General features: G+C 46.1%; 1 protein-coding gene across 2 annotated transcripts in view; it reads left to right on the top strand.

Annotated features, from left to right (window-relative positions):
* The window catches only part of LOC104563486 (mothers against decapentaplegic homolog 7), a 47928-nt gene extending 24822 nt beyond the window's left edge, over positions 1-23106 (top strand). For both annotated transcript variants that reach the window (XM_062016844.1, XM_062016845.1), the window contains exon 4: positions 21568-23106. In XM_062016844.1, the coding sequence (XP_061872828.1) occupies positions 21568-22103 (536 nt within the window). In that variant the 3' untranslated portion in view covers positions 22104-23106. The remainder of the gene's footprint in view (positions 1-21567) is intronic.
* The last annotated feature ends 3958 nt before the right edge of the window (positions 23107-27064 follow it).

Raw genomic sequence — 27064 nt, forward strand, 5'->3', positions numbered from 1 at the left:
TGAAGTTACATCACTGTTTGAATCGATGAATGGATGGGCAGGGAACAGCCCCACAGCCCACACAGAGAGATGGAAGTCAGAGAAGCGCCCCTGCTTCAATCTAGCAGGATGGTGGGCACTTGCCTGAGGGCTAATGCCAAGGCTCAGGTGGACAACACCCTGGTTAAGCTCGATGCATCCACCCAGACAGAGCCGGTTAGTACAGACACTTCAGTCCAGGTGGAGTGCAGAGAGTGTTTCGGGTGTTTAGGGACCTATGCTTCTGAGGTAACTATGTGTCATAGGTGCCCTCAAGTTCAAGAACTGCAGCGCCTGGTGAAAGAGCTGCAGGAAACTGTTAGTAGACTCTGTAGGGGGCAGAGGTGGAGATAGACAGAGGCTTCCACAATCAGGTACAAGCCTCTAGTGAATCCGATATGTCTTGGACCCTGGTAACAAAAAAAAGGACAGGGGCTCATCTTCAAAGCCCTCCTTCCAGAGTGCCCACTACAAATAAGTATGAGGCACTGGCAACAAGGGACTTTGATGAGCAAGCTCCAAAAGGGGAAATCCCAGCAAACAACTCACCATCAGCTACTCCACCAGCATCAGGTAATGGGCACTAGAAAGAAGCAACGGGTGCTTGTTGTGGGTGACTCGTTACTAAGAGGCACTGAGAGACCCATCTGTGGAGTGGATAAGGAGTTGCGAGAGGTGTGCTACCTGCCAGGAGCCAAAGTCTGCGATGTGGCTGAGGGAGTACCATGGCTTGTTAGGGATGCAGGCTACTATCCACTACTCCTGTTCTATGTAGGGATGAATGATGTAATGAGACACAATATCTCCAGAATCAAAAAGGATTTTAAAACCTTGGGGAAGTGACTGAAAGGTAGAGGGACTCAGGTTATTTTCTCCTCCATCCTGTTCACCAGAGATAAAGGGGAAGTCAAAAATGAAAAAAATCCGCCAAGTGAACTCCTGGCTAAGAGGCTAGTGCTGGTGGGAAGGTTTCGAATTTTACGATAATGGATCTCTCTTTGGCAACTATAACTTGATAGGACAGGATGGAATTCATCTCTCCCATAAGGGCACTGCAATATTTGGGAATAGGCTAGCAAACTTGATAAAGAGGGCTTTAAACTAAAGCACTTGGGGAATGGGGGGAGAAGTAACATAGAACAAGCTATCCTCTCTAGCAGGGAAACAAGGCAGGACAGGGAACGCCATGATAAGTGCCCCTCATCCACACACCATGCTGAGATGCAGAAGGCTGAGCACCCTGAGGGAGAGCCAAACCGGGGAGGAACCTCCTGCATCCATCCAGGGAAATCTGCGTGTTTAAGTAAACCCCTGCATTGCCTCTACATCAATGCACATAGCCTGGGAAATAAGCAGGAGGAACTGGAGATGTGGGTGTGGATGCGGGGCTACGACCTCATTGCTGTCACAGAGATGTGGTGGGACAGCTGCCATGACTGGAGCACAGCCATGGAGGGCTATGTATTGTTTAGGAAGGACAGGCTGACAAAGCGTGCAGGTGGAGTTGCTCTCTATGTGAGGGAGCAATCAATGTGTACTGAACTGTGCCTGGGTGGGGATAAGGGGCATGTTGAGTGCTTTATGGGTGAAAATTAAGGGGCAGGGCAAGGCAGGTGATATTGCTTGTAGGAGTTTGCTACAGGCCACCTGATCAGGAGGAGAAAGTTGATGAGGCCTTCTACAAACAGTTGAGAGCTGCCTTATGATCACAATACCTGTTCCTCATGGGGGAATTCAACCTCCCTGATATATGCTGGCAAGACCACACAGCCAAGCGTACACAGTTCAGGAGGTTCCTAAAGATTGTTGACGATAACTTCCTGTCACAGGTGGATGAGGAACTAACGAGGAAGAGTACTGCTGGACCTTGTGCTGACAAATAAGGAGGATCTGATTGGGGATGTGAACATTGGAGACAACCTTAACTGCAGTGACCATGAGATGGTAGAGTTCAAGATCCTATGTGGAAGAGGCAGGACACAAAGCAGGACCGTGACCCTGGATTTCAGGTGGGCCGACTTTGGCCTCTTCAAAGATCTACTTGGACGGATCTCATGGGATGTGATTCTAGAAGATAGAAGTGCCCAAGAGAGCTGGTCAATCTTCAAGCACCACATCCTCCAAGCCCAGGATCAGTGTGTCCCAATGCGCAAGAAAGGAGGAAAAGGATGTAGGAGGCCTCCATGGATGAGCAAGGATCTGCTGTGACAACTGAGGCAGAAAGCAGCCATCTATGAGAGGTGGAAACACGGGGTGACTTCTTGGGAAGAGTATAGGAACATTGCCAGAGCTCACATAGGTGCAACTAAGAAGGCTAGAGCCCTTCTAGAATTAAATTTAGCCAGGGAAGTTAAAGACAGTAATAAGGCATTTTTCAAGTACATCGACAGCAAGAGGAAGTTGAGGGTGAATGTGGGCCCACTGCTAAACACAGAGGGTGCCCTGGTGACCGAGGATGCAGAGAAGGTCGAACTACTGAATGCCTTCTTTGCTTCAGTCTGGGGAAGCCCAGTCCGGCAAGGATAACAGGATGGCCAGGACAGCAGAGGACTTGCCCTAGGTGGAAGAGGAAGAGGTTAAAGACTTGTTGGCCAAGCTTAAGACTCATAAATCAATGGGTCCTGATGGGATGCATCCTAGAGTGCTGAGGGAGCTAGCTGATGTGATTGCTAAGCCTCTATCCATCATTTTTGAACAATCATGGAGGACAGGTAAGGTGCCTGAGGACTGGAGAAAGGCCAATGTCATGCCAGTATTCTAAAAGAGCAGGAAGGATGACCCAGGAAACTACAGGGTGGTCAACCTCACCTCCATCCCTGGAAAGGTGATGGAATAACTCATCCTGAATGTCATCACTAAACATAAGAAGGAAATGATGGTTATCAGGGGGAGTCATCATGGGTTCACCAAGGGGAAATCCTGTTTGACCAACCTGATAGCCTTCTATGAGTGCATAACTAACTGACTAGATAAGGAGAGAGCAGCAGATGTCATCTACCTTGACTTCAGCAAGGCTTTTGACACTGTCTTCCATAACATCCTCATCAGAAAACTCAGGCAGTGTGGCTTGGATGAGTGGACGGTGAGGTGGATGGAGAGCTGGCTGAATGACAGAGCCCAGAGGGTGGTGATCAATGGCACAGAATCAAGTTGGAGGCCTGTGGCCAGTGGAGTTCCACAGGGATTGGTTCTGGGGCCAGTCTTGTTCAACATCTTCATCAGCTATCTGGATGAGGGGACAGAGTGTACCCTCAGCAAATTCACTGATGACACCAAACTGGGAGGACTTGGCTGATTCCCAAGAAGACTGTGCTGCCATTCAGCGGGATCTGGACTGACTTGAGAGTTGGGCAGAGAGGAACCTCATGAGGTTCAACAAGGACAAGTGCAGAGTCCTGCATCTGGTAAGGAACAACCCCATGCACCAGTACAGGCTGGGACTTGACCTGCTAAAGAGCAGCTCTGCAGAGAGAGACCTGGAAGTCCTACGTGATAATAAACTCAACATGAGCCAGCCATGTGTGGGTCTTGGTGATGCCCAAATTCTCTGGGCTTTTTCCTCACAGGAGGATGCTGCCAGCTCTCGGTGATGTCACCCTTGATGTGGTGCGGTCTCTGTCTGCGACACAGCTTGGTTGCTGTTACCAAAAGTGAGATGTGATGAGCACAAGGAGCTTTTTGGGTTTTGAATGTTTTTTGTTAATCAGAGTGCTTCTGAACTGTCCTGCTTTATAGCCCAGTGTTAACCTCTGCCAGTCTCCATTTGTGCAAGTTGGGTGCCAGCTCCGCCAAAGCACTGGGAGAGTTAATTACTTAATGAATGTAATATTCTCTATAATTGCTAAGTTTTATTAATCCAGAGCAAAGTGAGAGGTAAGGAGAGGGGTGTATGTGTGTGGCCAGGCTTGTGAATTCCATCCAAATGCTGTCTGTTCGTCCAGCTCTTGCTTTCCCCCTACTGGGTAGGGCTGACACTGTTGGTCCATCCGTCCCATGTGCAATGACCCTGTGTCATGGTTTAGCAAGGAGCTGGTTTTGCTCGGTAACAGGGAGAGCGGGTTGCAGTGAAGACCCGATAAAGAGTTTGTGGAGGAATGGTTAAGGGAGAATGGACATGGATCCCAGAGTATAATGTTAGGCCCGATGGGGCAAGGCAATCTGAGTTCTAGTTATATGAATTTAATGCACAATCAAGACCAGAGTCAGAGCCATGGTTAAAGCAGTTGCTGTCACGTAGTCAGCGTAGACAGCAGGCCGCTTTCTGCTCCTTCAAGGTCAGGCTGTTTTCAGCTAACGAGCTAACAGCTCAAGGTGGAAAACAACTTCGGAGAAAAACAAGATGGGAAAATGTGAGGGAGCTTGCTTATCGCAGAAACCGCAAGTAGGATGAACATAAGAATGTAATCTATTAGCTGCTGTTGCTGAGCTAGCTTTGAAGCTGCTGTGTATATAAGTTAGAGCCTGCTCTCAATAAAGAAGAAGATTTCTGCTATCACTCACATTGAGTAGGACTGATTTTTTCCCACCCAGCTGAGAATCAGACCCTGGGTTGATCGCCGCTTGAAGTAGGCTTGGAGCTGGTTGTTGAGGCTTCGAGCCTGGGTTTTTCAGGCTTCGAGCCTGGGTGTTTCAGGCTTTGAGCCTGGGTGTTTCAGACTTAGAGTCTGGTTTCAGACTTAGAGTCTGGTTTCAGACTTAGAGTCTGGTTTCAGGCTTCGAGCCTGGTTTCAGGCTTCGAGCCTGGGTTTTTCAGGCTTCGAGCCTGGATTTTTCAGACTTAGAGTCTGGGTTGCAGACTTCGAGTCTGGTTTTTCAGGCCAAGAGCCGAAAACTTTGCGGCAAGAGTTTTTGGACTCTCCCCCGGCTCCTGGGTTCAGACCCAACTCCATCCTGTCTGGGACAATCTGGCGCCTCTGTGATCACTATTTAGGGACAGGAATTTGAAGTCCTTGGCAGGAGGTGTAAGAGTGATACAAGAGGGAGGCGACCATGTGGACCCCACAGTCAGAGGAGGAAGGAAGGAGGAGCACCAGACCAGAGACCACTCTGCAAGCCATGGTGAGAACGCAGGCTGTACCCCTGCAACCCATGCAGGGCCATGGCAGGACTGAGAGCCACCAGCAGCTCTGTGTGCATGCACCCGGATGGACGAGAGACTGTGAGGAGGTAGCTATGGTGCAAGCCGTGCTGGAGAGCCTGCGAGATGCAGAGCAGACACACATGAAGAGGCAGAAAGGAGCTGCAGCTTTTGGGATAAATGAACGTCGGAGCAGCCCATGCAGGGCTGCCGTGTGTGTGAGGTACCCCACAGATGTGCAGGGAGGACTAGTGTGGAGCCCACCTGCCCTGAGGAGAGACAAATAGCAGAGGTTATCAGGAATAGACTGACTGAAACCCCCATTCCCTGCCCCCCTGGGCCGTTCAAGGGGGGAGGAGGTAAAAACACCAGGATCAGGACTCTGAGCCTGGGAAAAGGGGAGAAGGTGATCTTAAAGGGCTGGTCAGACTCTTCATCATTGTACCACTCTGTGTTTTTTTATTTTGGTTATGTTTTGGGATTTTATGGTTATGCTTTAGTTGGTGTTGCATTAAATTATTTTCTGTTTTCTTCACCAAGCCAAGTAGCCTGGTCTGTTTTGTCCTGGACCTTAAGCGGCAAATAAGCTCTCCTGGCCCTTTAGCAATCCTCAGGTCTTTGGTACTTGATGCTAATCGTGGTCTTTTGTTCCCTGATGGGCCTAAACCAGGACACCCTGCCTGTACCTGAGTGTGCTTTGCTGCCTGCTCTTAGCAATAGGTTTGATTAGATTATGAAGGCAGACAGAAGTAATGATTAACATTTTCAGTCTGCACGCTTCAGTCTCCAGTCTGGTGCTGGGTGTTTTTTTTCCCCCCTACATAGGCCCTGGCCCCAGGTCAACAGGGCATTAGGTTGTAAAGAAAGCCAGGAGGAATGAAGGCAAGGGAGAGAGGGGAAAGGGAAATGAGGAGAGCCTTTTCCATTGTATCTGGGACTAGAATTTATTGGCAGGAATGCAGTAAATGCTCCAAATGCCAGTCCAGCTAAACAGTTTTCATAATTGTGGGGCATGATGAGCGTGAAAAGGACTTTTGTTCCAACCAACCCTGCTTTTTCCATAAGTTTACATCCCTGTGAAGGATGCTGCTCTGGGAAAGGGAGCTGAGGGAAGTGGTCTCTTTTTTTTTTAGAGGGAAAATACATCTTTACATCTGTTTTCAGTCTTTGGGGAGAATTCTAGGTCAGGGTGCTGTGAGGAGAGGCTTTTTCTTTAGTATTGGAATGAGAGTATTGGCAACGATGCTGTGTATGTGCATGGAATGCAGTTGAGGGGGGAAAAAAATCCCAACACACATCTGTGTATTAAGTATCCATTTGGAAATCTTAGACTGCTGTGCTTCAGATTTTATTAAGGTCTTTACAAGGTTTTTAATGTGTAACTGTAGTGGGTCTGGGAGGGTAGTGATTTTCCACAGCAGCTCCTGCAGTGCTGTGCTTACTGTTGATATCAATATTATGACTATCGCTTGCACAACATCAGGGCTGTCCCTCCAGCATTCCTTTCCCCACCTTCACCAATAGCTGTGGGTGGGCATGATCTTGGGAGGGACTATGGCCAGGACAGCTGACCCAGGCTGACCAAGGAGATATTCCATACCATATGACGTCAGCTCAGTAATATAAACTGGGGGAGAGGAGCAGGAAGGGGAGGCGAGATTCATTTCTGGCCTTCCCAAAGCAACCGCTACGCGTACTGAAGCCCTGCTTCTCGGGAGGTGGCCGGACATCGCTGCTGATGGGAAGTAGAGAGTAACAGCTTATCTGCTTTTGCTTTGCTTCCCGCGCGCGCGGCTTTGCTGCTTATTTATTAAACTGCTTTTATCTCAACCCACGAGACTCCCATCTTATTTTCTCCCCTTCCCTGGCTTGCTGAGGAGGTGGGGGATAAAGCGGTGTGGTGGGCACCTGGCATCCAGCCAGGCTCAAACTACCACAGCCCTTTTGGCGCCCAACGTGGGGCGAGATAATAGCAGATTTACATTAACTCCTTTGCAATTACAGTAAGCCAATGAGTGCAAAGTTCCTGTGCTGGTCACGGAGCCTTGCTGTTATGCAGCTTATCTTACACTTTCTAATGTTTGGGAACACGATGCTACTAACATTGACTCTCTGCTGTGCTTTAACCTTAATAGCTTTGCTAAGCTGGCTATATAATTTTGTGAAAAGGATGAAAGGGCCTGGGAACATGATGGCCCAAATAATAATAGCAAGTCTCATTCTGTTACTGATGAAATTAGTGTGCTGTGGGAGCTATCTTGTGGAGGCCATGGGGCAAAGCAACTCTTTCTCCTCAGCTCGGACTGATCTAGACAATTTTGTTACACAGACTTCCCAGGTCCTTAGTCACCCTTATACGAGAGTTTTAATATTACTAATTAACATGGTTGGTATATTATATATCTTGTGGAATCTGGACTCATCTGGGTATCAGAGAGTACAAATTTGTGATGGAAACATGTTAAAATGCCCCCTGAAGCGGCCAGTCCCTGGGTGGCAGGGTGTGTGGATGAATTTAGGCAAATTCCTAGGACAGTTATCACCTCCTGTAACCTGGGATTTTACATCTGAACAGATAAAAAACCCTGCTTTACTGACACGCTACCTGATTGAAGGGTGTCTTACCTACCCTAATGAGGCCCATCAGGTTCAGGCACTATACTGGGGCCTAGCCTCTGCCTACCGAGCTGCATTCCAGTCCTCTCAGAGAACTATGATTGAAATGGAAACTCAAACGGTACCTGAGACTAACATGGTTGAGTCAGTCGCAGTCCAGTCCTCTCAGAGAACTATGGCCGAGGTGGAAATTCAAACTATACCTGAGACCACCATGGTTGAGTCAGGGAATCAAACAACAACCACAGTGGTTGCCCCAGTAGTGAAAAAGAAACAGTGGATAAGGAGGTCAATAGGTCCATATCATCGATTAGTAAGGGCAGAAGAGGAGGAAGAGGAAAGGCTAGAAGAAGAAACTGGTCCTTCAGTAAGGAGATCAGGAGGAGTGAAAGAAATCGAAAAGGAAATGGAAACTACTCGGTCCCTCACCTCAACAGAACTTAGAGATATGCGAAAAGATTACAGTCGCCAGCCAGGTGAGCAGATTGGTGCGTGGCTGCTCCGATGTTGGGATAACGGGGCTGACAGTCAGCAATTGGAAGGCAGAGAAGCCCAACAGCTAGGATCTCTTGCTAGGGACCGGGGAATTGATAGAGGCATTGGAAAGAAGACCTCAATTTGTAGTCTCTGGAAACGGCTCCTCTCAAGTGTACGGTCAAGATACCCATTCAAGGAAGACCTTGTAAATGCCCGAGGAAAGTGGACTAGAGCTGATGAAGGGATCCAATATCTAAGGGAATTAGCTGTGTTGGAAGTCATCTACGGTGATCTAGATAATGCCGAGGCCTCCACAGATCCAGACGATGTCCAGTGTACACGGGCCATGTTGAGAAAAGTGATTCAGAGTGCCCCAGCTACATATTCTAATATCCTGGCAATGGTGTATCATCCAGACATGGACATACCAACAGTGGAGAGGGTATCTTCTTGGTTACAGAACTATGAAGAGAGCCTCTTCACCTCCTCATCAGTGTGGGATGATGGCCTGATTGTCAGATCTGCCTCAAGAATTCAGTCATCCACTGTCCCGACCAGGGGAAAAGGAAGTCCCAGACGCAGGAGTACACCGCGAAATGAACTCTGGCTCTTTTTGCGTGGCCAAGGAGAGGATATGAGGAAGTGGGATGGTAAACCCACTTTTTAGCTGGAAGCGCGTGTACGTGAACTAAGGGGGAAGACAGCTGTTAGAAAAGGACCACCCAAGAGGGCTGTCAGCATAGTGGCTGCCAAAACAAAACAGGACAATCAACAATCTCCAAGACATAGAAGAACTGCATCTACTTCCTTCGATGCCAATGAGGAGACTTCAGGTCTAAAATTGCAAGGATCAGATAGCGAATACTCTGATGAAGAACAGAAATAGAGGGTCCCTGCCTCCAGCCAGGAGGAGGAAAAGGATGACCGAATCTACTGGACTGTGTGGGTTCGATGGCCTGGCACATCAAACCCACAAAGGTATAAAGCCTTAGTAGACACAGGGGCACAGTGTACATTGATGCCATCAAGGTATAGAGGCACAGATTCTGTCTGGATCTCTGGAGTGACAGGGGGATGTGAAGAATTATCTGTATTAGAGGCTGAAGTGAGCTTAACAGGGGACAAATGGAAAAAACACCCCATTGTGACTGGTCCAGAGGCCCCTTGTATTCTTGGCATAGATTACCTCAGGAGAGGGTACTTCAAAGACCCCAAGGGGTATCGATGGGCTTTTGGTATAGCCACTGTAGATACAGAGAAAATCAAACAACTCTCTAGTTTACCTGGCCTCTCAGAAGACCCTTTTGTTGTGGGATTGCTGCAAGTTCAAGAGCAACAGGTACCAATTGCTACCAGGACAGTGCACCGGAGGCAATATCGCACGAACCGAGATTCCCTGACTCCCATCCGTGAGTTGATTCATCAACTGGAGGCTCAAGGAGTAATTAGCAAAACTCATTCCCCATTTAATAGTCCCATATGGCCTGTGAAAAAATCTGATGGAGGGTGGAGGTTAACAGTAGACTATCGTGGCCTGAACGAAGTGACACCACCATTGAGTGCTGCTGTACCAGACATGTTAGAGCTCCAGTATGAACTGGAGTCAAAAGCAGCCAAGTGGTATGCTATGATTGACATCGCTAATGCATTTTTCTCAATTCCATTGGCAGCAGAGTGCAGGCCACAATTTGCCTTCACATGGAGAGGTGTCCAATATACCTGGAATCGATTGCCCCAGGGGTGGAAACATAGTCCTACTATTTGCCATGGTCTAATCCAAACTGTGCTGGAAATGGGTGATGCCCCTGAACATTTACAGTACATCGATGACATAATTGTATGGGGCAACAAGGCAGAAGAAGTGTTTGAGAAAGGGAAAAGAATAATTCAGATTCTCCTAAAAGCTGGTTTTGCTGTAAAAAGAAGCAAAGTAAAGGGACCTGCACAAGAGATACAGTTTTTGGGCATAAAATGACAAGATGGGCGTCGGCATGTGCCTATGGATGTTGTGAATAAAATAGCTACTATGTCTCAACCGACTAATAAGAAAGAAACACAAGCTTTCCTGGGCCTTGTGGGATTCTGGAGGATGCATATCCCAGGTTATAGTCAGCTTGTGAGCCCTCTCTTTAGAGTAACCAGAAAGAAGAACTGTTTTGAGTGGGGCCTTGAGCAACAACAAGCTTTTCAACAAATTAAACAGGAAATAGCTCGTGCAGTCGCCCTTGGGCCCATCCGTACAGGACCAGATTGTGCAGAATATCCTCTACACTGCCGCTGGAGAGCATGGTCTCACCTGGAGCCTCTGGCAGAAAACATCTGGAGAAACCCGAGGTCGACCATTAGGGTTTTGGTGCCGAGGATATCGAGGATCGGAAGCCCACTACACCCCAACTGAAAAAGAAATACTAGCAGCATATGAGGGACTTCGAGCTGCTTCAGAAGTCATTGGCACAGAAGCTCATCTCCTCTTGGCACCACGTCTGCCTGTGTTACACTGGATGTTCAAAGGGAAAACCCCTTCTATACATCATGCAACCAGCGCTACATGGAGTAAGTGGATGGCGTTGATTACACAACGATCTCGGCTGGGGAAATCTAATCGCCCAGGAATCCTGGAAGAAATCATGGACTGGCCAGAAGGCAGAGATTTTGGAGCATTGCCTGAGGAAGTAGCTTGTGCCCAAGAGGCACCACCATATAACGAATTATCAGAAGATGAGAGGCATTATGCTTTGTTTACTGATGGATCCTGCCGCGTGGTAGGAAATCATCGTAAGTGGAAAGCTGCTGTGTGGAGTCCCACACGACGAGTTGTTGAGGCCACTGAAGGAGAAGGTGAGTCAAGTCAGTTTGCTGAAGTGAAGGCTATCCAACTAGCTCTAAAGATTGCAGAACGAGAGAAGTGGCCAGTACTCTATCTTTATACTGACTCCTGGATGGTGGCTAATGCTCTATGGGGATGGCTACAGCAATGGAAGAAGACCAACTGGCAGCGCAAGGGTAAACCCATCTGGGCTGCTGCATTATGGCAAGACATTGCTGCTCGGGTGGAAAATATGACTCTGAAAGTACGCCATGTAGATGCTCACGTGCCAAAAAGCCGTGCCAATGAAGAACAATGGAACAACCAACAGGTAGATAAAGCTGCCAAAATCGAAGTAGCTCAGGTAGACCTAGACTGGGAGCGTAAAGGTGAGCTATTTATAGCTCGATGGGCCCATGAAACATCAGGACATCTGGGAAGAGATGCAACATATAGATGGGCTCGTGATCGAGGGGTGGACTTGACCATGGAAGCCATTACACAGGTCACCCATGAATGTGAAATGTGTGCCGCAATTTAGGCAATTCAGGTGGCCGGACATCGCTGCTGATGAGAAGTAGAGAGTAACAGCTTTATCTGCTTTTGCTTTGCTTCCCGCGCACGCGGCTTTGCTGCTTATTTATTAAACTGCTTTTATCTCAACCCACGAGACTCCCATCTTGCTGAGGAGGTGGGGGATAAAGTGGTGTGGTGGGCACCTGGCATCCAGCCAGGCTCAAACTACCACAGTAACCCACACAGCTACATGTTTTCAGTGAAGAGATGTGGCTTTCCTGGGGGCACTCTATCCCTGCCCTCCCCAGGGCATTGCTGGGTGCCAGACGACCTCCCCTCCCTTGCAAGAGCACAGATTTATTTTTAATTGCAAAAGCATTTTAAGGTCTTCATTCTCTAAAACTGAGCTCAGTGGCTGTGTTGAGGGAGGCTGTGACCCTCGGGCCGGTGGCCTCTGGCGACTTCCGTGTCTGCATCAGTGATTTATTTCTGCATTGGAAAGGTGATGGGCAGGATGCTGTCAGAGGAGCCTCCAGCACAACCCAAGCCAGGAGAGGCTTGTGGCAAGCTCAACCTCAGGTCTGATTTGCATGGCTGTAAGGAGGGCAGGAGCCCTTTGTGTGCTGTTTTCTCCTTCTCAGAAGGTTTCTGGTTGAGATCTGGATTGGGTATGGGTGGAGGTGTGTCTTGGTTACTACTGAGGCCAAGGCATGGAGGTGTTTGCTCATCTCAAGGAGCTGGGGCTGATACTGACCCCGAGTTGCGTGGTGGTCGCATGGCAGTATCCCATGAATGCTGGCTTGGGTTTCCTGTGTTTTCCAGAGGAGCCTCTTGGCTGATTGTTATTAAAATGCCATTATTCCAGGTTGCTGTCAAGGCAGGGAAGGAGGTGGAAGGGTGCATGTGGCTGCAGAGTGTCCTACAATACCTCCCAGGTGTCCTCCCAGCAAGTCCCCTCTAGCATAGGAGAACAACAATGGGGACACATGCAGCAAAAATAGGATTTCTGTGTGTTTTCCACATGGACCTGCATGCCCTCATGCCTATCTGGGTGGTCCAGGGGTCTTAAAAACCCCGTGGATGTTGACAGCACCCCTCTGGAAGTGTCTTCTCTCTCTTGAAATGTCCCTTCATCCCACCTGACCGTCTGGTTGGAGCTTGGGGAAGGGATTCCTGTCCTACTGCTATTTTTGAAATAAGGGAAAAGTTTTCCCACATCTTTGAGGAGTGCAGAAGGAAAAATAGATAAAGAAAGTTCTTTAAATTAAAACTTAAAAAAAAATAATTAAACTGACTATATACTAAACATCAGCAAAGAGGCCCATGTACTGTAAATATTATGAATGGATTTGGCTGGCTTCTCCATCCCCACTTTTCCTCTAAGGTTTTTCTCTGAGCTGAGTTGAAATTCGGCCTTCAGACGGCATGATACTCTATAATTTGCATGGCTGATGAGGCCTGAAGCCTGGTAAGGAGGAAACTGGAGTCAGTTGACTCCTCTCTAACCTCCGGAGACAGGCATTTTTGGCGTGTGCCTGCATAGTTGGTTTGTTCTTTTTTTCCCCTTTGTAGCTGCAGGCTCACTTGGCTTTTAAAGAAAATAGGCACAAAAAAGAGGTTCTTCTTGAGTCACTTTTAGCCATGGTAATTGATAATTAGGCAGTAGCAGTAAATAATAGGATGCTTATGAATCAAATTTCTGGTTTGGTAGACTCCACAAACTCAGCAGTTTCACTTTGGTTCTTTCTTTGCCATCCTTGGACATCCAGGGGACATTGGGGAGCTGGGCTTCCTTCACACGTGTCTATCGATCACCCTGTATTTACCAAGCTTGGGCCTTCCTCCTGGGCTAGCCTTGGTGTTTTCCATACTGGTGTCTGCTCTTGAGGCTTTGTAGCTCTGCAACAACATGCTCTGCAGGGACCTTTTCTCATTTTTTCCTCTTACTTTTGTGCCCGATCCCTGAATTAAACCTCAAAGGTCAGGGCTGGGTTCCAGATTGGGAGGAGGCTGACTCAAAATGCCACCAAGTTAGGGTGGGAACCTTTGGGGATGTCCTCAGGGATCAGTCATCTCTACTTACCAGCTAACTTGACCTTGTTTTTGTCCCAATTTCTCAAGAGAGTTTCCCAGCCACTATGAAGGTGATGGAACCCCTTGATTGGATCACCAGGGGACCAAGCAGAGCTTGTAGGTCACTGTTAACATGAGTCTGAACCAAAGCCCAAGTTACAAATATCGGGAAATCTCAGACTCCTTCCCCTAATGGCTTCTGCCAAACTTTATCCTCTGTGTCCCATCAGACTCTCAAGGTTTCAAATCTATTGACAACATAGAATCATATAATCATTTTTGTTGGGAAAGACCTTTAAGATCAAGTCCAACCACTAACCTAACACTGCCATGGCCACCACTAAACCATGTCCCTCAGCACCTCATCTACATGACTTTTCAATATCTCTAGGGATGGGGACTCCACCACCTCACTGGGCAACCTGTGCCAGTGTCTAACAACCCTCTCAGTAAATAAGTTTTTCCTAATCTCCAATATAAACCTTCTCTGGCACAACTTTAGGCTGTTTCCTTTTGTCTTTGGCTTCTGGATACCAGCCCTTAGAAAACTTCATCAAACTGAAGACTTAGGGGGAACCTTGGGTGGACATTGATTTTCATACAAGGTTGACTTGCTTTGCTATGAGTAAGGAGCCATTTAAGTGATTGACTGGACAACTTGTTGATGAAGAAATAATCTTAAGGCTCTTTAGCCTGCATACTTAACTACTGTATCTGTTGAATAATAAGAGCTGCCTAATTAGACATAGACACAAATTTATGGTCTAGGCCATCAATCTGCAGATTAAGGACTCCATAAGTACCTACTGACATGATAGGCTGTAATGGCTCCTAAAGAGATGTTAGGGTCTATTGTGTCAATAATCCACAGATTAAGGGCTCCCTAAGTATGTGTCGATGTGACCAACTTCCTCAGCTCTTTGGGACTCTTGTTGGCGGGATGGAGGGACCCCATGGACCACCTTGGGCGATGGCATCCTGGCTGTAGGTAAGGGTTTATCTTCTCTGTAAAAAACAGAAGCTTAACACATGACCAACCTCTAAATTAGCCTTTCAGAAATCATCCCAGCCATTCAAAAGGAGGTGAGGCTGAGGAAGCTGAAGCTGTCTAGTCCTTGTGTACAGGGAGATATAAAAGGTTTGGGGCAAACATTGCCATGGGTGGTATCTCTGGGCTGCCCATAAACTCCATTAAAGGCACAAAGACTCTTTTCTGCAGCAGGATATATCTTTTAATTTGGAAGAATTTTTTTCTTTACTTTTACAAATCATACCTGTAAATCTGTCTTTGAAGGATTTTTTGTTGGTTTTTTTTTTTTTCATTTATTCTCCTGTCTAAGTAGCCTGTAAATTACCCAAGAGACTAGAAAGGAAGTAAAATTTCCCTTTTTGGTGCTCGTTTTTCATTGCTTTGATGCACTGTGATTGCACATCACACTTGGTGTTCTCCTCACCTTAATGTAATTAATACCCGTTCACTTCTCAAGTAAAAGTTCGGGGAGTGTTTTTCCTGAGATCCTGCAAAACCCACACTTGCCTGTAATACAAGGGGCAAAACTGCAACTGAGTGCCACGAGCTGCCCTGAGGACCCTCAACAAAGCTCTGGGGGTTTGTGTCTCCATCTCTTCCATCTTGATGAGCAGGAGAAAATGGGGGGCATGACTCTGCCCTGATCTTGCAAATGCCACTTAAGGTCAGCCAAGAGAGATTAGTGGGCACAAGACATGTTGAGCTCGGTTTCAGCCTTGGCCCCAGACAGATGATATGTTGTGCTGACACCAGTCCAGCCATTTTTTTTTTTTTTTAAGCACAGATGCCCTCCATGTTTTTTGAGGGATAAAGGATACAGGACCATAGGTTCATCTGCTCATTGATGTTGCCTAAAGCACTCATTTTCCAGCAGCAAGCTGCCTCTTGGGAAGCCAGACAGGGATCTCACCACCCCTCCAGGTCTCCTTGCTTCCCCAGGAGCTCACGTCTGGGTCCTGGTTCTTCTAAGAAAGATCCATAAGACCAATCTCCTTTCAGTGCTATGATTTCTTGGTGTACGTCTACATTATTTTTTCTGTTGCTGTTATCCATTGTTGTTAGATTATCGGTTGTGCATGCAAGCGGCCCAGGTGAAAATACCACAAAACCTGAGCAATCTGCTCTAGTTAAAGATGTCCCTGCAGGAGGATTAGACTATATGACCTTTGAAGGTCTCTTCCAACCCAAACCATTCTGGGATTCTCTGAAGATGAGATTTTTTTTTAGCAGTTTGAGGAAGGTGATACCATGGTGAGTATTGCATCAGGGATAATGCCAGGAGGAGTGTTGCATCAGGCTTGGTGTTTGGTGGGAAATCCAGCCCCAGGGATCAGGAGAATGAGGGAGAGGAAGGGAGTGTGATGGTGAGAAGTTTAGGAAGAGCATGAGAAGATGTTTTGGGTCAAGGCTGCTCTTAAAAAAATAATCTATAAATCTTTGTATAAATATATAGTTTGAAACACTATGAGTTGGATAATTTAATTTGTATCAAATACTAATATGGATGAGGAAAGATCAAATTACAGGCATTTTAAAACATAATCAGGAATGCAGTTGTATTCCCATTTTCAAGGAGTTATTACCATGGCAGACATCAGTGACAATTTAGATAGCTCTTGACTTGATCAGATGGGAGTAGCCCCAGCGGGTGAGATAGCTCAGTGTGTGCTAAACTGGCTGTTTTCTTTAGAGGTTGGTTTATTACAAAAAAAATCTTTAGCTATGTCAAAAAAAAACAAAGCAAAACAAAAGATCCCCTCTATGTTCATGAACTTGGCACCATGACAAGACTGAGATCCCAAAGCTGGCCAGGAGCTGCAATGAGGTTATTTTTCTTGGTTTTGATTGTTTTAAAATTAATTTTTTCTGAATTCTTCCTGAATGAAAAAAGAACTTTTTTCTTCCCAAACTCCTAACAAAACTGACGGAACTCGGAAAGAAAAAATACAAATGCCATAGTTTCATCATCTTAAAAGTGTTCATTGTGTCAAGGAGAAAAGCCATGCTAGAAATGTTCTGCCACTCCTAAGTGATGCAAGATGTGTGTCATCCTGCCACAGCTTGGAACAATCAAGTGTGGGGCCATTACTGATAAATTTGGATGTTTCTATGGTGTGAATCTCCCAACATCACCTTCATCTGGACCTCACTGGTTTCAGCAGCTTTTAATTTTTGGAGGTTATTGCTCTGGTGTCCCATACTCCAGAATTCCTGTATGGATGTAGCAATTTTCTGCAGCATTCCTCTGTGGAGCAGGATGATGCCCTGAGCACATGAGCAACTAAAGAAATCCTGTCTGTGGCCTTTTAGTGAACAATTTTGAGCAAAAGTCTATGTTTGTGAGGGTCAAGACAGGTAGTGGGAAACCTTGTGGTCTCTCAGGCTGGTTGATATGTTGGGAGGGAGCTGGGATGATGCTTTTGTGGAGGACACTCCTTCCTTGCCAAGGGATGTACTGGTAAAAGCCAGGGCAGCCCCTCAGGAAAAAAAGATGGGAAAAACCAGTTTTCCAGTGGAAATGTGATCTTGAATAACTTGGTTGTGCTGGGGCATCACCAGTGATGAACCATTTGCACCAAATTTTAGAAAAATGTTACCCCAAAGACTTTAGGGTATCAAAATATTGCCTTAATTTCTCCCCTTCATGCAGAAATGTGCTCAGCTTTGAATGGCTATTCTCCATAGTTCCTGCTATAAGTGGTCAATATGACTAATTCTCTAAATACCTGAGGGGATCCTCACTTTATTTTCAGTTTTGGTTGGGTTTTTTTTTTTTTTTTTCACAATGAGCTTGCACAGTGTACTGGGGGAAGCCTGATGGGAGATCCTGGGCAGGCTGTAGTGCAAATCATGGAAAAATAATAAAGCAGTGATAGCAGCAAATACAAGGATACTTAACAACGAAATAGTAGTGGATATGTTTATAGCATTAAACATTAGCATTGCTTGCTGGAATATAGAAATGTTCCCAGTTTGCTGGGAGTTTTCCAGGTGTTTAGAAAGGGATGTGTTTACTCCAAGGAGCTTGTAAAAATGAGACTTTTAACTCAAAACAATAATCCCAAAACATTTCTCAGCCCTTTTTGGTCTGTCACACGAGGATGTGTTGTGGGTGATAGTGGCTGCAAATTTCCTGGGATCTGGGTTTTTGTGTATGTCAATGGGAGTTGGATGGTGAATCCAGATGAACCCAGTGGGGCATTTTGGGGCAAAATTCACCTACTTGCTTTATTTGCCTAGAGCCATGGTCATTGCCACCAAACAAGTCTTTTTGGGGAAAAAAAGCGCCATCTCCATCACTGTAGAAAGCATTTCTGTGTCATTTTTTCCTCCTCTCGTGCAACCTTCTCTCCTGCCTCCACCATCTGAGTGATACTGCCGGCTTTTCCCACCTCTTTTCCTAGTGGATGCCAGAGTCAGGGGGTGGGTGGAAGCAGGGAGGCTCCACTGGGATCCCCAACAACCATGAAAAGTGGCTTTGGTGACAGCTGGCAGGGAGGCCTGATAATGTTTATCCAAGCTCAACCCTTAGATTCTTATGGCTTTTTGACTAGACATCCTGTCATCAGCTGAAGCTTGCAAATGAAACCGACTCTGGCATATTTATACTGTGTGCTGGCATTGGATTCTTAAAATAAATCCTGAATTACCCAAGACTTGTCCTTTAGGTCTAGTCACCCCATGTCATTGAAAAAGTTAGTGGGATTCATTCATAAACTTCCAGCCCTCCATAAAGGTCTGTTTATGCATAACCAAGGCAGTTTTTATTGGGTTTGCTTTTTTGGGGGAGGTGTTAAGTTTGTTTTGTTTTTTTTTTAATGCACTGACAATTAAATAACTCTTTGTAAGAGCTGCTTATTAAGTAATCTTCACTAATGCAAGCACAAATATCAGGTGAAAAAGTCTTGTTTTTTCCCTGCCTCTTTCTGAAAGGACTGTTTTTATTTTGTTCAAATAAATACAAACCTATAGGAATTGCATTTGATGGCTGTTACACCAAAATTCCCTATAAAATAAAAAAAACCCAGAAGCTCTGAGCATTGCTGGTGGGGAGGGTGTGGCAGAGGGGAGGTGATGGGTGTTTGAGATGGAGATGGATCCAAGAGCGTTCTTCCCCCCACCTCCTTCCCCCAGATCCAAGAGCATCCCTTCCCCCTGCATCCAGGAACATTCCCCCCAGATTTCTCTGTGTTTGAGCATCTCTCCCCAAATTCCTCTATCTCCCGGGTGGGTGGGGGAAGCACCATCCACCCCATCCACCCTTGGTCCCTCGCACAGTGACAGGTTTCAATAGGATATAAAGTTGTCCCCAACAAAGTCTGGGAGGCACTGAAAAGGGGAGATGTAAGGACTGGGGCACACCTCAGTGGATGCTGGCCACTGCCCCTGCCATCGGAACCCCCATCCAGGGGGTTCACCCAGGAGCAAGGGTCCCTATTTTGGGGCATATACAGTCAGGCCCATTTTTAGTAGCTGCCTCCAGCAACTGGAGAAATATTTTCCTCACTGGCATAGGAATGAGGAAATTAAAGTGTGTGACTGGGCTGTTTTGTTTTGTTTTGTTTTTTTAATTAAAACAGTGCAGGGTTTGAAGCATGACTTGGAGACGGGAGAAAAACTCCTTCAGTGGGGCTGATTAATAGCAAAAACTACAGAAAAGGGGGCAGCTAGCATGCCTCTGCCATTGCTCCTGCTGTGAGTGGGGTGTTTTGGTGGGCTGCCAAGGTGATGCAAGGAGAGCTTTGGGGTGGCAACTCACCTGCCATCCCCAGTCTCATAGCTGCTCTTATGGTTCAAGGGATTATTTCAGTAGCACTCACTAACTCACCTTCCCAGCTTGATTTTTTATTTAAATACAGTTATAGAGATGGAGAGTTATAGAGTTATAGTTCCCAGGTCTTCACATACCTATGGAGGCTGAGCAGCGCCAGGCTGCCAGGGATCCTCTTTCAGGAAAAGGAGACTTTTCACATTTCTCAGCCCCCTCCCCTTATTTTTTCCTCCTCTGTCATATCCTCGCTGCTCGCACAGAGTAGCTACAGACAAGGGAGTAAAAAGAAGGGCTGCAGAAAGGACTTTTTGACGGGTTCTTTTTAGTTTTTGAAGGTATTTTTGTTAACAAGTGCAAGATTTGTGATCCCCATCCTGCTGCTGTCTGACAGCACTTCCCATGTGGATTAGGACTTTGTCAGACGCCTTCATCCTCTCCACCACCCAGACTCTGCCTGCAGGCAGGGAAAAGGCCTATCACCCATGGGTGACCTTAAATGTGCTTTTCTTAGCAGCACCTCCTTTTATTTTTTTTTTTTTCATCTGTTCACAACAGATAGTTATGGAAATGGATCCATTGGTTAGTTCAAATAAGAGGGTTTGGATGGTTTAGAATGGTAGGGGTTGGAAGGGACCTTTAGAGATCATCTAGTCCAACCCCCCTGCAGAAGCAGGTTCACCTAGATCAGGTCACATAGGAACATGTCCAGGCAGGTCTTGAAGATCTCCAAGGAAGGAGACTCCACAACCCCCCTGGGCAGCCTGTTCCACTGCTCCGTCACTTCTGAAGGTGGACTTGGTAATTTAAGACCCATAACTCCAACCAGAGCTAGCATGGGAACCCTCCAAACCTGAGTCAACTTAAATGGTCTTCATAGTGACCTTAACCACATGGCTTAGGGTGAAGGGTCTGGAGAACAAATCTTATGAGGAAAGGCTGAGATAACTGGGGTTGTTTAGTCTGGAGAAGAGACTGAGGGAAGACATGATCATTATCTACAACTACCTGAAAGGAGGTTGCAGTGAGGTAGGGATCAATCTCTTCTCCTAAGTAACAAGTGATAGGCAAGAGGAACTGGCCTCAAGTTGCACCAGGGGAGATTTGACTTGGAGATTAGGAAGAACTTTTTCAGTGAGAGGATGTTAAACACTGGAACAGGCTGCCCAGGGAGGTGGTGGAGTCCCCATCCCTGGAGATATTGAAAAGCTGTGTAGATGAGGATAGGAAGAGCCGTCATCGAAGGATTGAAAAGCAATGTTGCTATGAACGCTTAGCCAGGTCATAGTGCAGAGCAGGATGACCATGACCCAGCAATGTGCCCTTGTGGCCAAAAAGGCCAATAGCATCCTGGGTTGTATTAGAAGGGGTATGCTTAGTAGGTCAAGAGAGGTTCTCCTCCCCCTTTACTCTGTCCTCGTGAGACAGCATCTGGAATATTGTGTCCAGTTCTGGGTCCCTCAGTTCAAGGATAGGGAGCTGCTGGAGAGAGTTCAGTGCAGGGCCATCAAGATGATTAAGGGAGTAGAGCATCTCCCTTATGATGAAAAACTGAAGGAGCTGGAGCTCTTTAGGTTGGAGGAGACTGAGGGGTGACAAGTACGTAAAGGGCTGGTGTCAGGAGGATGGAGCTGGGTTCTTCTCAATGATGTCCAATGATAGGACAAGGGGCAATGTGTACAAGTTGGAACATAAGAGGTTCCAAAGAAACATAAGGAAAAACTTCTTCACTGTGAGGGTGACAGAGCACGGGAATGGGCTGCCCAGATGGGTTGTTGAGTTTCCTTCCCCGGAGACATTCAAAACCCACCTGGACGAGTTCCTGTGTGATCTACTCTAGGTGGTCCTGCTCTGGCAGTGGGAGTGGACTTTCGAGGTCCCTTCCAACCCTTAAGATTCTGTGATTCTCTGATTCTGTAATATGAGGTGCTGAGGGTCATGGTTTAGTGGTGGGCTTGGCTTAGGTTAGTGGTTGGACTTGATGATCTTAAAGGTCCTTTCCAACCAAACAATTCTATGATTATATGATTCTACTATTCTGTGCTATATGCATTGGTGTCTGCATGGAGAGCATCATGAAGATGTGGGCAGGCAAGGACCTGCCAACATTACATGGCTTTTGGGTCTTATTACCCTCTACAGTGCTCAATTTCTCCTTTTTTTTCCTTTTTTCCCTTGTTCTGTAGATTCCCCAGTTCTTCAGGAGCCAGGAGATCGGTCACACTGGTGCGTGGTGGCATACTGGGAAGAGAAGATGCGTGTGGGTCGGCTGTACTCTGTCCAAGAGCCCTCCCTGAATATCTTCTATGATCTACCTCAGGGGAATGGTTTCTGTCTCGGACAGCTCAACTCTGACAACAAAAGCCAACTGGTGCAGAAGGTCCGCAGCAAGATTGGCTATGGCATCCAACTCACCAAGGAAGTAGATGGCGTATGGGTATACAACCGCAGCAGTTACCCCATCTTCATCAAGTCAGCCACCCTGGATAATCCTGACTCCAGGACACTGCTGGTTCACAAAGTGTTTCCAGGTTTTTCCATCAAGGCTTTTAACTATGAGAAGGCGTACAGCTTGCAGAGACCCAATGACCATGAGTTCATGCAGCAACCATGGACTGGATTTACTGTTCAGATCAGCTTTGTGAAAGGTTGGGGCCAGTTCTACACCAGACAGTTTATCAGCAGTTGCCCATGCTGGTTGGAGGTTATTTTTAATAACTGATGACTCTAGACAGAGTGGACTTTTACACTACTTTGCTGCTATTATTTCCTTCTCAGTGCTTGCTTCTCATGCAAACTTTTTTGTTTGGTTTTGTTTTTTTTGTTTTCCTCTCTGTTTTGAGAAATAGCTTATGGAAAGATTTTTTTTTTGCCTTGGGCATTTTGACAAAAATCTCTATTTTTAAAAAGTATGAATGACCAGTAACTCTGAGGGGTGAGAGAAGAGTGCACGGGGATGGATCACGTATGATAATTCTTTCATGCCTCTGAAAGGATTAACTTATGTGATCAGTGGATTCAGAAGCCACTTCTTATGTGTTACAACTCCTTCTCTCTGATAAAACAAGAAGATACTACCTTGCCACCAGCCATCCCTGGTGACAGTGATGCCGAGACTACTTCCCCAGCAGCTCTAACCAAAATATGGTGCAAAACCTTCCCAATCAGGTCTTTATCCAACCTTTTAATTTTTATTTTATTTTTCTAGTTGCTGGGGTCACGTCTTGTCACTGTGTTCAGCTTTTTTTTTTGTTTCGTTGTTTTTTTTTTTTAAATTTTTTTGCTTTATAGTCAAGGATTGATGCAAGGGGAGAAAATGACAACAGAGAAACCTCATGCATGGGCTATGCTTTATAGTTTGAACTGAGATGCAAAGTGACAAAAGCCTAAGCCTAAAACCAAAACAAAAAAAAAGAAAAACAAATGGGAAAACAAATGAAAAGTGTTCACGATAGTTGGTCTCTCATAACTTGCATAGATCACGTTATCCCAGTACCATCCTATCTGGAAATGCAATTATGCTTTTATTTCTTATTGAATTCATACACAAGTATGATACTTTTACACTGTTCTTAGCTCAATGAGCATGTTTAGACCTTAACATAAGCTATTTTTCTAAATATAAAGGTTTAAATGAACAAGAGAGAATTTTCATTGGAACTTAAGCATTGTAAGTCTTTGGAAATAAAACACATACAAAAAAAAGGACTCCTTAAAAAAACCCTCTGAGATTTATTAAAGAAAAAAATGTATTTTATGTTATATATAAATATATTATTACTTGTAAATATAAAGACGTTTTATTAGCATCATTATTTATATATTGTGCAATGTGTATAAACGAGAAAAAAAAGAAATATGCACTTTAATATAAATGCAAATAACAAATGCCAAATTAAAAAAAGAAACAAACAAAAAAAGGCCACAACACTGGTGTTTTTTTCTATGGATGTTATCATCCAGATGAATGTTTTTTCTAAAGGAGTTTATGTTCCATTTAAAAATAAAAATGTACACTTGATCCCAGGCTGTGCCAAGTGGCTTTTTTAGTGATGAGGATGGGGCAGGCAGGAGAGATACTGCTCTAAGCGAATACTGCGTGGGATGAGAGGGTTACATAGGGATGCCCAACTCACTGCCCCATATCTGCTGGGGTTATTTTTGTTATTATTCCTGTTTTTCATCATTTCAGCTTGAAAGAACCCCCATACTAGGGGGATCCAGCTCCCATTGGACGCTCTCCCAGACCCTGAGATACCAGGAGAGGACAAGTTTCTGCTCTGTGCTGGGATATGGGTGGCTCATGCCTCCAGGCCAGGAGGAAGATTTGAGAAGAGGGGAGAGCCTGTCCTCAGTGGGTTTTCCTCAACTATTTCTTGCCCTGTTCATCTGCTGTGCTTCTGGAAATACCAATTATTTTTCCTTTTGCCCTGCTCACCCTGCCATCTGGCATTGACTACTCCACTGTGTCACATCCTACTTACACACATCCTCTGCCAGGGAGAAGGTCCCTACAGCTGGTTCCTGCATTTTGTGGAGAGGGGCCTTGAATGGAAACCACCAAGAGTCTTGGAGACTGAAGGATATGGAGAAGTAGAAGGTCCAGATGGGCTTGTAAGCTCCCTCCTTGTCATGGTGCCCAGACCTCAGGAATGTGACTTCTGTCCTTCATATGGTTAATGGTCATAGCCAAAATCAGCCTTCACGAGCATCCGGACCAGGTTCGATCATCACTGTGCCTTTCTGGTCAACGGAGATCTGCCTAAGTCAGAGGGATTTATTGAAATACAGTATTTGCTTTGCTCTGAGTGGACTTCACCTTCAGTTGGATTTCTCTTACTGAGCCCATGGACCAGCTTCAAAATGGCTTTTGGTCATGTATGAGGGAGTCATCGAAGGTTGAAGGCATGATGGATGCACCTACTCTGTCTTGCTTGACAGGCACTAAGAGATACCTGGAAGAGCAGATGTTGGGATAACGTCATCTACACAACAATTTGGCTCATTTCCTTTCCATACTGTGTCAGCAGACTTGTAATATCCAATAAACACATCATGCCTTTGTGGTCCAGCAGCCAAGCTGACATTGATGCCTTGCATCAGAAACTCAAGAAAGAGCTTTCCTGCCCGTGTCCTCAACACTCACCTGGGCAATACACCATCAAAGGCTCTATAGATGAAGGATGAAGCAGATGACTTTATTGTAAAACTGACCATCGACCCCTCTGAGCTTTTGTAGTGTTTATCTGCAGGAGGAGGGCTGTGGAGGCAACAGGGACCTGGGATTAGAAAGATCCCTCCAAGTCTAGGAGCCGCCAGGTCAATGACCACGCTAAGGTTATGGTCAGCTGGCTGAGAAGTTGGCTTTTCTTCTGGAATAACCTAAACATAGGAAATATTGGGCTCACTCATACTTCTCCCACCTCCAAGTCATTGTCCTGCCAACTAGGCATAAGTCTTTACTCAGAAAATGTGTGGCATAATTAACTAAGTGGCCTGGAAATTAAAACTTATATTAAAAATTGGTATTGTTCACCAATTAAGGAAAGGTATAAAATCAAGACTTACAGGGTGGATACAGCTGCTGCTGCTATATGAGGAATTCACAACAAAACAATTTCCTGGAGCATGGAGCAGAGTGTGACAATACACAGGAATGAGATGATCCTCTAGAACTGATAAGGTCCACCACTTTTGGTAACCTGAGCCAATGGTCTGTCAAATCTTGACAGATCTTGACAAATCTTAGTGCAGACTTTGCTCGTTTTAATGTCATTTTAATACTAAAACACACCTCCATCCCAAAGGCTACTCACCTCTGAGGTGTGACCACTCCTCCTTGCATCTGTGTCTGTGGTAGGTGTCCGGAAGATCTCGGGTTGTAACGTGAGAGGTGGAAGGTACAGAAGAGGTGGGCACGGGGTGGAGTGAGAGGAGGTGCTGGTGGTAGCAGATACAAGCACATGGTGTAAACCAGGGATTGGAATAAAGTATCATCAATGCTGAGTGTGTGGTGATCCTTGTCCCCTCAGCGAGGGGTCTGAGTAATCCGTGCAGGCGGCCTGGTGGTGTTGCCAGTGGCGGCAACATACGTCCTGAATTTTTTGTAAGCTTTACCTTTAAATGCGAGGTGAGAGAATTTTAGACCAATCGTAATAAAGGTATTTATGATTAAAGTCACTCAAACTCCACCTTGAAGATGAAAAAAGGTATAAAATGTTTAAAGAAAAGCAGGGTGTTGGGGGAAAGACACCATCACGAACAAGACAGGGAACCTTCCTCGCAGACTGCCTCTGGCCCAGGGGATAAACCAACGGACTGAGCCTATCTTCCTCCCCATCCTTGGTACGCCTTGGGTGAGACTTAAACTGAGTAATTGCTTTTTAACTTTTTATAGCCAGGCTGTACTTTGTAACTTCACATGCTATATTATTTATATATCTATTTTTTTCATGTGCTTTCTTCTGCAGACAGTCACTATCACCGGCACTCCGTAAGAATCATAGAATCATAGAATGGTAGGGGTTGGAAGGGACCTTTAGAGCTCATCTAGTCCAACCCCCCCCTGCAGAAGCAGGTTCACCAAGATCAGATCACATAGAAAAATGTGACCTCTAAAGAAGGAGCCTCCACAACTCCTCTAGGCAGCCTGATCCACTGGTCCGTCACCCTCACAGTGAAATAGTTTTTTCTTATATTAAAGTGGAACTTTTTGTGTTCCAGCTTCATCCCATTACCCCTTGTCCTGTTGCTAGCTACAACAGAAAAAAGAGATGTCTCAACCTCCTGACACTCACCTTTTAGATATTTAAAAATGTTAATAAGATCTCCCCTCAAACTCCTCTTCTCCAGACTAAACAGTCCCAGTTCACGCAGCCTTTCCTCATATGAAAGATGTTTGCTTTCTCCCAGTCATCTTGGTGGCCCTGCGCTGGACTCTCTCCAGCACTTCCCTGTCCCTGTTGAGCTGAGGACACCAGAACTGGACACAGGACTCCAGATGAAGCCTCACCAGGGCAGAGTAGAGAGGGAGAAGAACCTCCCTTGACCTGCTGGCCACACTCTTCTTGATGCATCCCAGAATGCCATTGGCCTTCTTGGCCATGAGGGCACATTGCTGGCTCATATTTAGCTTATTATCAATCAGGACTCCCAGGTCTCTCTCTGCAGAGCTGCTCTTTAGCAGTTCGACCCCCAGCCTGTACTGGTGCGTGGGGTTGTTCCTTCCCAGATGCAGGACTCTGCACTTGTCCTTGTTGAACCTCATGAGGTTTCTCTCTGCCCAACTCTCAAGCCGGTCGAGATCCTGCTGAATGGCAGCACAGCCTTCTGGGGAATCAGCCAGTCCTCCCAGTTTGGTGTCATCAGCAAACTTGCTGAGGGTACACTCTGTCCCCTCATCCAGATAGCTGATGAAGATGTTGAACAAGACTGAACCAATCCCTGTGGAACTCCACTGGCCACAGGCCTCCATCTCGATTCTGTGCCATTGATCACCACCCTCTGGGCTCTGTCATTCAGCCAGCTCTCGTTCCAACCTCACCGTCCACTCATCCAAGTCGCACTGCTTGAGCTTTCTGATGAGGATGTAATGGGAGACAGTGTCAAAAGCCTTGCTGAAGTCAAGGTAGATGACATCCGCTGCTCTCCCCTCATCTAGCCAGCCGGTTATGCACTCATAGA

Source organism: Colius striatus, chromosome W (genome assembly GCF_028858725.1).
Source record: "Colius striatus isolate bColStr4 chromosome W, bColStr4.1.hap1, whole genome shotgun sequence".
NCBI lineage: Eukaryota > Metazoa > Chordata > Aves > Coliiformes > Coliidae > Colius > Colius striatus.